Raw genomic sequence first — 13,561 nt, forward strand, 5'->3', positions numbered from 1 at the left:
TTAGAAACGTCCATATAGCTAGCATGATGCCTTCTATTTCTAGATGACAAAGAAAACGTTTACCAGTTCTACGACACTATGACAAAGGTTACCGGTACTTATCTGAACTAACATCATGATCACTGCCACTAGATATAAAGAAAACGTTGATTTTTCAGTAAAAACATGACAGTAAAAAAAAAATAATAATAATAATATATATATGTGTGTGTGTGTCGTTATTGTACACTGCTGCTCGTAGACTAGCTCCAGTGCTCATTGCTGTGATGCTAAACGATAGCAACTCACCAGGACACTTCACCAGCTCTCCACTAATTCCCCTCTCACGTCTGGCAGGTTTGAAATTACACAGCTGCAGGTCATCATACATGTTGGCTCTTGCCACCTCTTCCTCATCCCAGTCAGTCGCTATAACGTTAGTTCTGATGCTGCGTTCCAGGCAGGTTTTTGAGCTCGTAATCACTATTTCATACCACGACTAACGACTTTGTACCGTTCCAGGTAAGTTACGCCAAACTTTCGGAGTGCAAGGAATTGTAACTAGATTTTTTTTTTTTATTGCAACGGTACATTGACCTAAAATCATTTTTTCAACGTGTGCCACTTGCATAAACTGCATCCGTAGGCAGTATTATCCGTAGGGGCTGTCATTGTTGTTTCGCGTGCTGTGTGACATCGGAACTTTGGAGTACATCGATCTAGTACGAGACACGAGTTCACGGGTGGGAAGTCACGAGTTTGATTGCCGTTCCTGTGCACTTTCACGGGTTTAAGGTTGGAAAAACACGGGTTATGGGTTGCCTGGAATGCGGCATCATACTAGACCGAGGCTACCTTTCCTCGACTTGCATAAAAAAAAAAACGTTTATCCCAAAAACTTAAAAAATAGGTCTTTAAGACTATTTTTGAGACATTTTAAAAATGATATACATATCTTGAGTGATTTATGTACCCATTAATTGAAAGTGGTGGTTAACTTGCAACATGGCCTTTAATGTAATTTCAAAAAATATATATATATTTGTTACATGTTTCAAATTATGTAAATGTTTTTATACACATGTTGTGTAATTGCATGTTATTTAAAGTGCAACAGTACAATTACTACTTAGTTTTATGCAGATTTAATTTCATCTGATGGGGGAAAAAAAAAAAAAAAACAACATATATAATTACACAAAAATAGCTTCATTGTTTTGATGGCCCATGATATAACTTGTTATATATGGATATAAATCCAATAATTTACATTGCTTACTACTTACTATTTTTTTCTCGCCTACTTTCAGTACTTTAAGTATTTCTCATACCGTTGCAACATTTCAATCATCTTGTTCAGGAATCCACATTTATAGTTTGCTTAGTCATAATCTTCAACACCACTACACAACTAAAGTATGGTATTCACAAACACTTTATAACATGGGATATGCATACAATACGCTCTTCCTACGACATGTGCTTCACCTTTCCCCCTCCATGTGTTCAGAGCACATTGTTCTTCTGAGAGCATCCTGTGTTCAGTTAAACCATAGTGTGATAGTGGAGATGTATCACTGCTCTGTGTAATGCATGGGGTTTATTTCTATAATGGCTCACAGTGCAGCATGGAGTTGTGTGTTTTATCATTATTTGTTTTATTATTATTTCGTTTATTTTGTGGGAAGTCGTGGCTTAATGGTTAGAGAGTCGGACTCGCAATCGAAGGGTTGTGAGTTCGAGTCTCGGGCCGGCAGGAATTGTGGGTGGGGGGAGTGAATGTACAGTTCTCTCTCCACCTTCAATACCACAATTAGGTGCCCTTGAGCAAGGCGCCGAACCCCTAACTGCTCCCCGGGCGGTGTGTGTGGAAAGCCAAGTGGTCCATAAAACGCTTGCTTTTCAACGCCGTGTTAATTTTAAAACACCGTTTTCATAACGCCGCCATGCGTTAAATAAGCGCCGTTACGCGATAAGTTAACGCCAGACGCCACCTCGCGTTAAAATAACGGCACACGCCGACAGACGTTAAGTTAACGCGACACGCCACTTAAGATGCAGATTTATTTACTCATCTACATGGACACACCTCTCATGGCTACAAGGACTATACGGCAAGTCAGAGCATCCAGTTTGCAAGAGCGCGAAGATGGCAAGGATAGCCCTTACAATTATACATATAGCTTTATATAGTGCCGTTATTTTAACGCGAGGTGGCGTCTGGCGTTAACTTATCACGTAACGGCGCTTATTTAACGCATGGCGGCGATTAATACGGCGTTGAAAAGCACCCGTTTTCTGACCCATTTGGCTTTCCATATGTGTGTGTAAATGCGGAGCACGACTTCGGAGTATTGATCACCATACTTGGATGAATGTCATGTCACTTTGTTTTCACTTTTTAATTTGTACATCCCATTTAGACTTTGATTGCAGTCTTAAACAGTCAAATATAATTTGTTTAGCTTTGAGATAAAAGCATTTTATTCAATGTCTTTACAGTTTACTTATCAAATTTTTTGTTCTTCCATTTAGGCTTGTGTTAATTTAGAAATAATTAAATTCATAGTGCTAATATTATGACATTTGCAATTCAAATACGGGCAGTTATGAACGTATGTATAGATACACAGATACTTTAACCTTTTTTAACCGATTTTGCTTTGTTCTCCCCGTTATTAATAGTTTAACTACAGCGTATATATATATATATACACACACACACACACTAGTGATGTGTCGTTCTTGAACGGTTCGTTCATTTTGAACGAATCTTTAATGTGACTCGGGAAGAACGAGTCGTCTCGGGGACTGATTCGTTCAGTCGCGCATGCGCATTATTCTATAGGTTCTGTTCTAGTAGTAGTGATTCACCAGTCAGAGCTGCCAGAAAAGCTTTGTAACAAAGAGGACAACTATTCCAAAATAAATCTAAATAATAAAAAAGTAAATAATTAAAAATAAAATTAAAAGATAATAAAGCCACAGGGTCTAATAACCTTAACAAATGAACTTTAAAAGTACAATATAAAATAAAAATAAAATAAATATTGCACAACAAGCTTTGTTTTTTTTGTATAATAATTTAAAATGAATACATTTTAAAATAAATAACACTTTTGTGCCAAAATAAAAACTTTATATCAAAGAGGATAACTATTCCCCAAATCATTTTAAACCATTTAAATAAAAATAAATGAAAATTAAGAGATACTAAAGCTACTGAAGTTATCATAACCTTAATGTTTTAAACTAACATTAATAATTCAAATTCAAAATTGTATTTGCTTTTAATGTGTCATTATGTCCTTTTTTTAGCAATCTTCTTATACATATATTACACCAATATGTCAAGTCTGCCTAGGAAAAGCAATTATTATACCAGCAAACTCAAAATTGGAGTAAAAATGAACAAACTAGTATAAATACTTTTTATTGTAAGCTTGAATTATTCTGTTATTATAAAGCCTAGTGTTTATTATCCGATAGACAGTCAAAAAGACAAATTAATCAATATTTTATTTATAACAGGGTTTATTTATTTATAAAATAATAACAAACCACAGATCCTCAACAAACAGTAACAAAAACACAGTGACAGAAATGTCAGAAATAGCGTATGGGTCTGTCACGTGATTAAGGAACGAGTCAAACTCGACCCGAGACCCGAAAGACTCATGAGATAAACTAATCAATTCTCTTTCCGGCTCAAGACTGCGTTAGTTTTGCGTATGGGGCTGTCACGTGATTAAGGAATGACTTAAACCCGAGGACTCTTGTCAGATAAGAGGTGAGGTGAGGTGAGCTAATCACAGACTGAAGGCCCAGGTAAAGAATGATTTTTTTTTTTTTTTCTGTATCTTATAGCATTTTAGTTTTGAATTGTTTTTAGTGTGATCAACGTTTGCGTAAGTACTAGATGTGTTGGGGAAGTAACACATAACATTTCATTACATTTTGCTTAAATGAACGAAATGACTCGAAAAAAGATTCGTTCATTTTGCTGAACGAGACTCAAAAGTCCCGAGTCTGTAAAATGATCCGAACTTCCCATCACTATCATCAAAAGGATTTCTTTTTGTATTGTTTGCGCCTGTTATAACAAAAACAAACAATACGAGCTGTAGTTTTAAAATAAAGTTTTAGGTTTATATCAAAGCAATACCCATCATTTCAGAACAACACATAGACAAAAATACTTCCACAGGGTATATACAGCAATCCTTAAGTTAAATTTACAACTTTTTAATACCTTTTTTACTACCTTCAGAATATTTTTTAAAACCATCACGACACTGAATTGTTAATCAGCGACCTTTCTATTATTTACATTTTGATTTTGACATATAACATACCAAAAAGAATAGATGTAGAGACTGATGTTGACAACATATTGCACATTTATTTCACTTAGTAAATAAAAATAAAACAAACTACATAAAATGTGCAATGGAGAGAATGGATAGTTCCAGCACACTGGCTGGCATTCACTGCAAGTTGATGCATTACAAACGGGCATCTTCTATGAACTGGTGAACTCTTCTCTCCTGGCAGGCACATTATGAAAGAGGAAGTGCATGGCTCGCAGAAGTTGTTCCAACTGCCACATAGTAAAGCCTGCCTTTAAATCATTGTGGACGGTGGGAAGTCCACAGCTTCCAACAGTGACAACCTGGGCACCTTCATAGAGCTCTGCATGTTCTTTCTGGAGTAGATCCACCAACTTGAAATTCACATTGGGGCCATCCATTCCAACTGATAGCAGTTGCCTCATTCAATTGTGTGACACATTCCTGTGAATCGACACCAGGAGGAAATCCGTTATAAGTTATCATTCAGACACAGTAAAATAGATCTCAACATTCACAAAGGTTGGTTAAGGAGAAGCATTACTGCATACACATTTGATTTCAATTAATAATTGGTAATTCAGCAATTAAATTATTTAGTGTTTTTTTCCAACAACAAAACCTGAGCCAAATATTACATTTCTATAACTGTGATAAGTTGTTGAATTTAACAAAATACTAGTAAAAACAATTCTCTTGTACCTTGGAGATATACCCCACAGGTCAATAAATGCAGGTGGGCTTACAGGTTTCATTCAAGTAACTGCAGGACTTTGGCCAATTTTATTATTTTGTGTAACCAACAGTAAATTAGCCAACATCATCCTATAATATACAAAATCTTTGTGAATAAATAACTCTTCAAATGAGGGTTATATTAAAAAAGAACGTACCTTTATGTGATGCAACAAATCTTCGGCCCTTCCATGTCCCAAAAACTGAGATCCAAAGTGCGTTAGCTCCCATCCAGTTGACATTGATGTTTTTTTTACAAGCCTGCCTGTTATTCCCTACTACAGGCCTGAGCCTGTCCTTAAACGCTGGGTCGTTAACCCAGCTATTAGAAAACTTGCATTTGCCCATGACGACGACGATGGTTGTCCAGTCGTTGAAGATACGCCTTGAAGCAAGTCTAAAATAAAACGTAAGCCAGCCACTTCTGTTGAGCGCGCAGTGTTCTGAGATGATGCCGAACGACCACTGAATATGACGTCAGCATCAAACATACGTTGAGACGGAGACGAAAGATCTTTGATTATGTGCCCAGATATGCTAAAGCCCATATTTAAACGAACTAACGCGAACGCAGATAGAATTTCAATCAGAATAGGACACCTGATAGTCTGAAAAAATAATACCTAATTTGGAAAAAAATAATACCTCCGAGACCACATTTAATGGCCTTAAATTTGACAATTTTGATTTATCACTTTTTAATACTTTTTAAAACCCCGCGGACACCCTGTTCCACTTTAGGATTTATGCACTGGCGTTTTGTTTTAAATTTTCACGTTAAACCAACACCAAAACTAATTAAACGGTCTCTTTAAGTGAGAGTGTGTGTGGCTCTTAAAAGAGCCGTTGGGTTTGTGCTTGTGGTCTTTTATCCTCCGAAGCCGTACAAGGTGCGTCCCTGTCGTTTGAGCGCGTACACAACGTCCATGGCGGTGACGGTCTTTCTCTTGGCGTGCTCGGTGTAGGTGACGGCGTCGCGGATCACGTTCTCCAGGAACACCTTCAGCACACCGCGGGTCTCCTCGTAGATCAGACCGGAGATGCGCTTGACTCCACCGCGGCGAGCTAGACGACGAATGGCGGGTTTGGTGATTCCCTGGATGTTATCGCGCAGCACTTTACGGTGACGCTTAGCGCCTCCTTTTCCGAGCCCTTTACCGCCTTTGCCTCTTCCAGACATGATTGAGATAATTTTTGGTTCAGTCGAGCGACGAAAACGAATAATTGACGAATGCTGCAGGGAGGCCTTTTACATCTGCTTACAGGACCTGACTGAAACCAGTTCCTCTCTTTGCTAGATAGAGCAGGAAACAATGATGTTTAATGTCCGCCCTGTTTTTCCTATTAAAATCATAATCTGTCTTTCCTATTAAAAGATCATCTGCATCATTTTACACACACGCACACACACACACACACACACATATATATATATATATAATTATCTAAAACTATAATTTAATGACAACAATACATTTGGAAAGTTATACAATTAAAGTTTCCAGGATTTTACATATAAATGGTTGAAGAATTAAATGTTTAAGATAAGACAGTCTGCGTCTTGTGTTTGGATTTTTTAATATTTAAATCGACAAGCGGTAAGGCTTAAAAACACGTGAAAAAGATAAGCTTTCGTGACGATGCGCAGCAGTGACCCGTCAACTGCCCTGAGCATCTTTTTAGGCTGGCCTCAGCCAGTCAGTTATATAAAATATCAAGGTGAAAGTCATCATAGCTTGCTTAGTATAGACCCAACTTTGAGAACAGATTAACGGCGATATTTTTTTTCCGCCCGATAAGAGTCTCACGTTAACGCAGATAACGGCCCACCATATATATATATTTATATAGCGCTTTAAAGCGCTATATAAATAAAGGTGACTTGACTTGACACACACATATATATATATATATATATATATATATATATATATATATATATATATGTGTGTGTCAAGTCAAGTCAAGTCACCTTTATTTATATAGCGCTTTAAAGAAAAGCAACTGAACAACATTCATTAGGAGAACAGTGTGTCAATAATGCAAAATAATAGTTGAAGGCAGTTCATCATTGAATTCAGTGATGTCATCTCTGTTCAGTTAAATAGTGTCTGTGCATTTATTTGCAATCAAGTCAACGATATCGCTGTAGATGAAGTGACCCCAACTAAGCAAGCCAGAGGTGACAGCGGCAAGGAACCGAAATTCCATCGGTGACAGAATGGAGAAAAAAACCTTGGGAGAAACCAGGCTCAGTTGGGGGGCCAGTTCTCCTCTGACCAGACGAAACCAGTAGTTCAATTCCAGGCTGCAACAAAGTCAGATTGTTTTACATGTTGACTGAGTATTTTGAAAAAGAAATAAACATATTAAAAATAAAAGCTTTAATGGATAATTGAAATAACATTAAGTGGGTTAAAAACAGTATGTATCAATCAATGCTTTTTGCATTGACAGTTATTTTGAAATACTTAAGCACACGTCATAATTTCTGGAATGTTCTTCTTCTTCTTCTTCTGTTGATTTTAAATGGCGGTCGGCAAACCAACTAAAGGTGCATATCCGCCACCTACTGGGTTGGAGTATTCTGGAATGTTTTCTGTCGCGTTGTTTCTTAAAAAAAGCTGCACAATGCGCGCGCCAGCTGTGGAGGCGTAGCTTCGGCGGTTGGTGTTGGAGGGAAGTTCAGTGATTGGTTAGAAATCTTACAGACTCTAAACCAATGAGCGACTCGCACGCTCTTTTAAATACAGCAGAGCGGGGGTCATAAATTCATTCTTTCTACATTACGCACGCAGAAATATTATACTATCTACAATGAGCGGAAGAGGTAAAACCGGCGGCAAAGCGAGAGCGAAGGCCAAGACTCGCTCCTCCAGAGCAGGGCTGCAGTTCCCCGTCGGTCGTGTTCACAGACTTCTCCGCAAAGGGAACTACGCCGAGCGCGTCGGTGCCGGAGCTCCCGTCTATCTGGCGGCTGTGCTCGAGTATCTGACCGCTGAGATCCTGGAGTTGGCTGGAAACGCCGCGAGAGACAACAAGAAGACCCGCATCATTCCCCGTCACCTGCAGCTGGCGGTGCGCAATGATGAGGAGCTCAACAAACTCCTGGGTCGAGTGACCATCGCTCAGGGCGGTGTGCTGCCCAACATCCAGGCCGTGCTGCTGCCCAAGAAGACCGAGAAACCCGCCAAAGCCAAGTAAACCCATTCAACTCGGTTTCTCAAACACAAAGGCTCTTTTAAGAGCCACCCATTTTATCTGATGGAGAGCGGTTTTTGTTATTTAACCAGTTATGTTCTCACTTAAGTCACATTATAATTTAAAAATTAAATGTTCATGTAGAATAAATAAATTTAGGTAAGACTTAAACCGCACAAACTGTGGTGAATTATGTTGTTCTTTGGAGGGTGTCCCTTTTGTAATTCTGATTGTATGCAGATGGTAAGAATCCGATTGAACTCAACTCAAAGCCTCTTTTAAGAGTGACCCATTTCTTCAGGTTTATTTAATCAGTAGTCATACAGTAATGTCGTTTAATAACACCCATCGTTAAATGTAAAATGTTCATGAAGAATAAATACATAAAAATTAAAATCTATAAAATATAAACAATATATATAATAAAAATATATTCTTTGGATGGTGTATTTTTGGTTGTGATTGTATACAGATAGTAAGGAAATTCAGCTATGAAACACAACGTAAATATGAAGTCTAAAGTAAAGTGCTTGTGATGTTGAATTAGTAAACCAGAACAAAGCATTTTGAGCGGGGAAACTAAATGCTGTTTGAAAACAGGAGGTGTACAGTCATTGGCTAGCAGTCATGCGCAGATGTCACACATCAGCCAATCACAGGCCTCAGCACCTTTATGACGCCAGAAGCTGTGGCTGTAAGCGGCTTTAAAAGCAAGCACGTAAAATAGAGCAGCATTTCTACTAATTTCTTACACAGAAGGAGAAGTATAACTCAGCAATGGCAAGAACCAAGCAGACCGCTCGTAAATCCACCGGTGGTAAAGCCCCGAGGAAGCAGCTCGCTACTAAAGCCGCCCGGAAGAGCGCCCCAGCCACCGGCGGCGTCAAGAAGCCCCACCGTTACAGGCCCGGGACAGTGGCTCTCCGAGAGATCCGCCGCTATCAGAAGTCCACCGAGCTGCTGATCCGCAAACTGCCTTTCCAGCGTCTGGTGCGAGAGATCGCTCAGGATTTCAAGACGGACCTGCGCTTCCAGAGCTCCGCTGTCATGGCCCTGCAGGAGTCCAGCGAGGCTTATCTGGTCGGTCTGTTCGAGGACACCAACCTGTGCGCCATCCACGCCAAGAGAGTCACCATCATGCCCAAAGACATCCAGCTGGCCCGCCGCATCCGCGGAGAGCGCGCTTAAACCCGCCGCTGCATCAGCCGCGTCACACCCCAAAGGCTCTTTTAAGAGCCACCTACATAACTCTCAATGAGACCGTTTCCACTGTAACATGATAATCAATATAACACCTAAGCTTTCTATACGTTTTTGGTCCCCATTTCAAGTAATAATCACATGTGGAAACACGGCAGATGTGTTAACAATTAACCGTGTTGTGTAATGGGCTATTTCTCTAAACAAATTAGAAAAAGATACCTTATTCTTGTGATTGTTTAAATATGTAAGTAGATATAATTTTGTTATAACAGTTGTTTATTTATGGGGGAATTTAACAGCACTGATTTGTTTAGTGTGATATCTTGCCCTCCGTTGACTTTGTTGTGCTTTTCTGCAGCTCTAGACAACCGTGATATGAAAGTTATTTTTTTTTTTTAACAAGGTTAAAACCTTACATTAAACAAACACAGTACAAGCCATACTCCAACTGCTCCCTGGAAGCCGCAGCTGTGGGTGTGTGTTCTCTTCTCACTGCTCTGTGTGTGTGTGTGTGTGCACTTCGGATGGGTTAAATGCAGAGCATGATTTCGGAGTATGGGTCACCATACTTGGCTGTATGTCACATCACTTTTCACTTTCAAGTATATGTTTGATCGGGATGCAATACTAGAAAAAAGCTGCTGAAGAATAAAGATTTTTTTCTGAAGAGTAGGAAAAGTACTTCCCCAAACAATATTACAATATGAAAGACACTGATAAATTAAACTATAGTAAAGTGTAAGAAGACACTGTAGTAAAAAGATGCCTAATTCTTCTTATCCTGTACATTTATGTATTTTGCTGCTCACGTAATTGACTTGTTCCCTCCAACTCAATCTCATCAACAAAACCTCCCAAGAATTTAGTTAGACCATAATTTGTAGTCATAATGAATTAAAATATGAGTGAGAGAGAACTAAGTTTGTATCGTCAGCAAACATTACTGGAGTAAAAATATTTGAAACAATATTTCAAGGAGCAAGGATCTGTAGAAGTGTTTCTGCTGCTCCAACAGTTCTCAGACTTGCACCGCAGCAACATTTTCATCTGATGTTGTTTGTAGCCATGGTTTGGACGACAAGACCTGTTTGGCCCAAAGATCTCCTGAAGACAAACCATCCACAAAGTACAAATAAAGTCTGCAATATTGCTATTTAAAGGAGATTAGACTGTTCTTAGCAAAATCTTCAAATATTTATTCAATTATCTATTCACATCAGGCAGGATTCTTCAGATTATTGTTTGATTGCAAACCTTACCCAAGTAAAGAAAAAAAAAAAAAAACACTTCTGCCGTCATCTCAGCTAGACGGGGTTTGATCTGAGCCTAATGCGTGTAAACATGATGCAGATGATTTTATAAATGCTTTCTTCTTCTTCTATGGGATTTTTTGCATTGCAAAAAATGGGAAGTTGCATTGCTGCGATCTATGGATCTATTATATCATTCCACTATATCCTTTTATACAGTCCAGAGACTATTAAAATTTTAAAAAGACAGAGTTTTCCTTTCTTGCTTACCCCTACTTATAAAATATGTTTCAGAGATATTTCTTTCAAACCAATTTATCGCAATTCTCTGTATAGATCTTGTCTTTGTAGGTCATATTTTCTACACGAAAGCACCACAACTCCTTTTGAGCTGCTTCCTTGGCCAAGTTATCAGCCTTTTCATTTAATGTAATACCTACATGGGCTGGAACCCACACAAATTATATCTCTACCCCTCTACTTTTCACGTCTCTAATTGCCAGAAGAATATCATACACGGGATATTGTCGACTCTTTGAAAACCCGTTCCCTATACTATTTATATCTGACACAGAGTCGCTACATATTAACACTTATGGTTCCTAATCTGCTCAGTCCATTGCACTGCCATCAGGATTGCATATAATTCCATATAAGTGCTTTAAAACATGGATTTTAATATAAAACATTAAACCTCATTGTTTCCTGCTCTAACTAGCGAAGAGGGGAGCGTGACGTGTCGCGCGCTGGTTTCAGTCAGGTCCTGTAAGCAGATGTAAAGAACCTCCCTGCAGTAATTTTCTCCTAGACGTTTTCGTCGCTCGACTGAAACTAGAAAAATCTTCATCATGTCTGGAAGAGGCAAAGGCGGTAAAGGACTCGGAAAAGGAGGCGCTAAGCGTCACCGTAAAGTGCTGCGCGATAACATCCAGGGAATCACCAAACCTGCCATTCGTCGTCTAGCTCGCCGCGGCGGAGTCAAGCGCATCTCCGGTCTGATCTACGAGGAGACCCGCGGTGTGCTGAAGGTGTTCCTGGAGAACGTGATCCGCGACGCCGTCACTTACACCGAGCACGCCAAGAGAAAGACCGTCACCGCCATGGACGTTGTGTACGCGCTCAAACGACAGGGACGCACCTTGTACGGCTTCGGAGGATAAAAGACCACAAGCACAAACCCAACGGCTCTTTTAAGAGCCACACACACTCTCACTTAAAGAGAAGTTAAACTATCGTTGAAGTTTTCAATTTAATGTGGAAACTATAAAGAAATGCTGTGAATAAGATATATTCTGGGGTAAATCGTGAGTAGAGCAAATTAAAGGTTTTTTTTGTGTGTGTGTGCTGCTATACTGATCTGCATTTCTTTGGTTCTAAACCTAGAGTTGGCTTTTAAAATTAGCTCCGGTAATAAAATGTGGTTATTAGAGGACCTACACAACGGGTGTTGTCTCTTTCTGTCGTATATGACGATTTCATTTAGTGCTTTTTTTTCAGAATCAAAGGAATGTTTAGATGCAAAGGTAACGTTACTTAAACCCAAAAGTGGTTCGCCTCAGCAGCAGGGAGACAGCCCCAGCAGTCACCAGGGCAACAGGAAGCAGAAGCACCAGCAGTAGTGCTGTGTGATGAGAGAGCAACTGGGAATGCAGCACGAAGGAATCCCTCAGCAGATGCCATAATGGAGGAGCCCCTCCAAAGTTCTGCATATCCTCTGAGCTGGTGGAAAAGCAAAGCCTCTATCTACCCACGGCTTACTAAAGTCATGACAGGGAAGACTGCATAGTGGCCACATCCGTTCCCTCTGAGAGGGTCTTCTCGAAAACAGGACAAATTATTACTGAGTGAAGAAACCGCATCAGCCCCTCGAAAGTAAGGCAGTCTGCATTTCTCAATGCAAATCTCTCATAAAATAAAAATACGATCATCATTGTGTGTGTGCGTGTTCAACGTAACTAGTGAGATAGTTCATGCTGGTTATATAACATGACAAACACTTTTTCATAAATCAATGCATGTTTAAATAAATTGTTAGACATTGTGAGTCTGATTTCATTTAATAATTTAATTAGAATTGTTTTCACACCTATCATAGTCAAAACATTATTGTTTTTTAAAGAGCAATTTGTGAGTCAAACGAGCCGGGTCACGAAAAAGAGCCGAAATGCCCATCAATATTGTTCATCCCAAAGAAGCACAAAGTCACTTTTACAGACTTAAATTAAATGTTCCTCCTGGTGGAATGACCTCCCCAACTCAATCCGAGCATTCGAGTCCTTAGCCATCTTCAAGAATTGGCTTAAAACACATCTCTTCCATCTTTATTTGACTCTCTAACTTTAACACTCACTATTCTACACTATTCTATTCTATATAAAAGAAAATCCAACTACCTTTCTAATATTTTTGTATTCTATTTTATTTTCATTTATTATGTAAAAAAAAGACCCAACACTAGCGTGCTCTACTCTTTTTCTATTCTATGTTTTATTTCATTATATTATTTAAAAGTGTACTGTGTTTAAGCTAACACACTTGTTATAGCACTTATATCATTGCTCTTTTTGCTGTTTTTGATTGCTTCCACTGTCCTCATTTGTAAGTCGCTTTGGATAAAAGCATCTGCTAAATGACAAAACTTTTTTTTTCCTCCAAATTTTATTTGCTTTGATTGGTTTATTGGAGAAAATTAGACAGTTTGATATTGATTCTGTGTGATATTTTAGACTCATTTCATTGTATAGAATAAAACGAACAAAAAGAGCAGGAATTGAAACAGGAAACGTACTCGCTGGGGGGTGTCGGTCAAACATGGAGATGTGGGCGGAGTTATAATCTAGCCAC

The 13,561-nt window shown here is 39.0% G+C and overlaps 5 protein-coding genes across 5 annotated transcripts in view; 3 read left to right on the plus strand and 2 right to left on the minus strand.

Moving 5' to 3' along the window:
* LOC132111928 (histone H2A-like) overlaps nt 1–13,561 on the minus strand; it is a 153,929-nt gene that overhangs the window by 6,767 nt on the left and 133,601 nt on the right. The gene's annotated exons all lie outside the window — the stretch shown is intronic.
* Nucleotides 5,890–6,296, minus strand: LOC132112208 (histone H4). The gene has a single exon (XM_059519748.1). The coding sequence runs from the start codon at nt 6,241–6,243 to the stop codon at nt 5,932–5,934; it is 312 nt and encodes a 103-aa protein (XP_059375731.1). The 5' UTR covers nt 6,244–6,296; the 3' UTR covers nt 5,890–5,931.
* Nucleotides 7,831–8,318, plus strand: LOC132111990 (histone H2A-like). Its single transcript, XM_059519592.1, has one exon. The coding sequence runs from the start codon at nt 7,881–7,883 to the stop codon at nt 8,265–8,267; it is 387 nt and encodes a 128-aa protein (XP_059375575.1). The 5' UTR covers nt 7,831–7,880; the 3' UTR covers nt 8,268–8,318.
* On the plus strand, nt 9,009–9,504 carry LOC132111877 (histone H3-like). The gene has a single exon (XM_059519515.1). It carries the CDS (start codon nt 9,042–9,044, stop codon nt 9,450–9,452), a length of 411 nt encoding a protein of 136 aa, XP_059375498.1. The 5' UTR covers nt 9,009–9,041; the 3' UTR covers nt 9,453–9,504.
* LOC132112163 (histone H4) lies at nt 11,514–11,918 on the plus strand. The gene has a single exon (XM_059519744.1). The coding sequence runs from the start codon at nt 11,566–11,568 to the stop codon at nt 11,875–11,877; it is 312 nt and encodes a 103-aa protein (XP_059375727.1). The 5' UTR covers nt 11,514–11,565; the 3' UTR covers nt 11,878–11,918.

This window comes from Carassius carassius, chromosome 2 (genome assembly GCF_963082965.1).
Source record: "Carassius carassius chromosome 2, fCarCar2.1, whole genome shotgun sequence".
Lineage (NCBI taxonomy): Eukaryota > Metazoa > Chordata > Actinopteri > Cypriniformes > Cyprinidae > Carassius > Carassius carassius.

Bases quoted from the DNA above. Each gene is read 5' to 3' on its own strand.
- LOC132111990 (XM_059519592.1), top strand. From the start codon at position 7,881: ATGAGCGGAAGAGGTAAAACCGGCGGCAAAGCGAGAGCGAAGGCCAAG.
- LOC132112208 (XM_059519748.1), bottom strand. From the start codon at position 6,243: ATGTCTGGAAGAGGCAAAGGCGGTAAAGGGCTCGGAAAAGGAGGCGCT.
- LOC132112163 (XM_059519744.1), top strand. From the start codon at position 11,566: ATGTCTGGAAGAGGCAAAGGCGGTAAAGGACTCGGAAAAGGAGGCGCT.
- LOC132111877 (XM_059519515.1), top strand. From the start codon at position 9,042: ATGGCAAGAACCAAGCAGACCGCTCGTAAATCCACCGGTGGTAAAGCC.